Source organism: Myotis davidii, unplaced genomic scaffold, assembly GCF_000327345.1.
Source record: "Myotis davidii unplaced genomic scaffold, ASM32734v1 scaffold323, whole genome shotgun sequence".
NCBI classification, from domain to species: Eukaryota; Metazoa; Chordata; class Mammalia; order Chiroptera; family Vespertilionidae; genus Myotis; species Myotis davidii.
In genome coordinates this window covers 3,513,505-3,515,550 of record NW_006295491.1, presented here as the reverse complement: position 1 = coordinate 3,515,550, position 2,046 = coordinate 3,513,505, and the positions used below count along the sequence as shown (strand labels likewise).

Sequence of the window (2,046 nt, the reverse complement as noted above, 5' to 3'; positions counted from 1 at the left end):
ATCAATGGCTCTTTCTCATCAATGTTTCTATCTCTCTCTCCCTTCCTCTCTGAAATCAATAAAAAATATATTTAAATAAAAACACAAACAAACAACAAAACAACAGACACATAGAAGCAGTTTGTCCACACTTTTCAGGGGAGCGGTGGGGCTCTCTGGCCTTGCCCGGTTTTCAGGCTACGTGAGCTTCTCAGTGAGTCTGTTGACCCAGACTCCGTGGCCCGCAGCTGTGCATTGAACTGGGCTTGGGTAGAGGTCATGGATATTTGCAAATCGCAAAGACGCCACTCTTTTTCATAGAACAAGAATGAAATAGCCACATCGTCTCACCGCCCCGGAGTCCGACTCTGGGCACTGTCCTAAACTGCCTGTGTCTAAGGACAGCACACTGTGCCTGCCCGCTCTGGCCTGTGAGCCCCCCGAGCACCAGGCTGCGGGGTCGTGTCGGGAATCTAAGAAATGCTGGACACTGGCCAGGTGGACTGGACTCCACCTCTGGGTTGTGATCTTGACTCCAACAGTCCATGCTGAGTTTTCTGCTGGGACCTGGTAATGACCCTGGAAGGCAAGGACGTTGTTCTCCCTCTGGCCTTGGATGAGCCCATTAGGCGAGGGGCTCTGTGGCTGTGCAGGAGCAGGTTCCTGGGGGTGGGGGCGGGGCATCCGCTTGCTGCATTTTCCCCAGCGCTTTCTGTCACAAGTCATCACGTATTTGTTAGGCACCAGCCAGTGCACCGTTAAGGTTGTGACCGGGAGGCACAGGTGGGGCGAGGGGAGCTCGTTTCAACCTGTGCGGTTCTCGTTGATGTCCTCCAGGGGCTCTTCCCTCCGGACTGAGCTTACCTGAACGTCGGGCTCCCATGGGGAGCCAATTAGGTCCTCGCTGTTCAACCCCGACTCTGACCTCTGGAGGACTCTTTCACGTGTTGGCCGCTTCACTCACCTTTGGCTGTTGGGTTGGAAGAGGGGAAAGAGGAAGGGCAAGGGGATCTGGCTCAGCATCGCTGCGTTTCCACTCTTCCTGCCGTGAGCAATGCAGTGAGGCAGACGCTGAGGTGCCTTTTGTTCCTGGAATGAGGATTTATGTGATTCGTGGATCCTGTGTTTTCCTGTTTTTGTGTTGTTTTTTTGTTAAAATATATCTTTATTGATTTCAGAGAGGAAGGGAGAGGCGGAGAGATTGGAAGTGTTCTCAAGCTCACTGTTTACATCTAAAGGGAAAAGTGTGTCATCACACATGCAGTGGAGATAGGACATGCCCGAGGCTGGACTCCTCTCCCTACTCTTCTCTTGAGTGTTTTGTTGGAAACTCTGTGGTGACCTTGGCTCTGCTTCCGTTTCTTTTTTGCCAACAGCGAGAACAATCTTCAGGAAGACCTCTTTGACCAGATCCTGGCCGGGAAGCTCGAGTTCCCAGCCCCCTACTGGGATAACATCACGGACTCCGCAAAGGTACGCTCCAGGCCTGTCTGTGGGCTCGTCATGTCCAAGAGCATTTCTGTGTTTCCACTCTTCCTGCCGTGAGCAATGCAGTGAGGCAGACGCTGAGGTGCCTTTTGTTCCTGGAATGAGGATTTATGTGATTCGTGGATCCTGTGTTTTCCTGTTTTTGTGTTGTTTTTTTGTTAAAATATATCTTTACTGATTTCAGAGAGGAAGGGAGAGGCGGAGAGAGATAGAAACATCAGTGATGAGAGAGAATCATTGATTGGCTGCCTCCTGCATATCCTCTACTGGGGATCAAGCCCGCAACCCGGGCATGTGCCCTTGACTGGAATCGAACCTGGGACCCTTCAGTCCGCAGGCTGACGCTCTATCCACTGAGTCAGCCAGCTAAGGCTTTCTTGTCTTTTTTATTGTGGCAAAATATACATAACAAAGTGGATCATTTTAACTGTTTTAAGTATATAGGTCCGTGGCATGAAGCACATTTCCAAAGTTTTGTGCAACCACCATCCATCTCCAAGCCTCCTTCCTCTCCCCAAGCTGAGCTGTGCCCACTCTGCACCTTTCTTGAGTCTTTGTGGGTCTCTCCCCTCTCCCTCC

The 2,046-nt window shown here is 51.2% G+C and overlaps 1 protein-coding gene across 1 annotated transcript in view; it reads left to right on the top strand.

The window, feature by feature from the left end:
• The window catches only part of DCLK2 (doublecortin like kinase 2), a 141,924-nt gene that overhangs the window by 132,548 nt on the left and 7,330 nt on the right, over window positions 1-2,046 (top strand). The window contains exon 14 of the mRNA XM_015568060.1: window positions 1,356-1,452. Coding sequence (XP_015423546.1) covers window positions 1,356-1,452 — 97 coding nt within the window. The remainder of the gene's footprint in view (window positions 1-1,355; window positions 1,453-2,046) is intronic.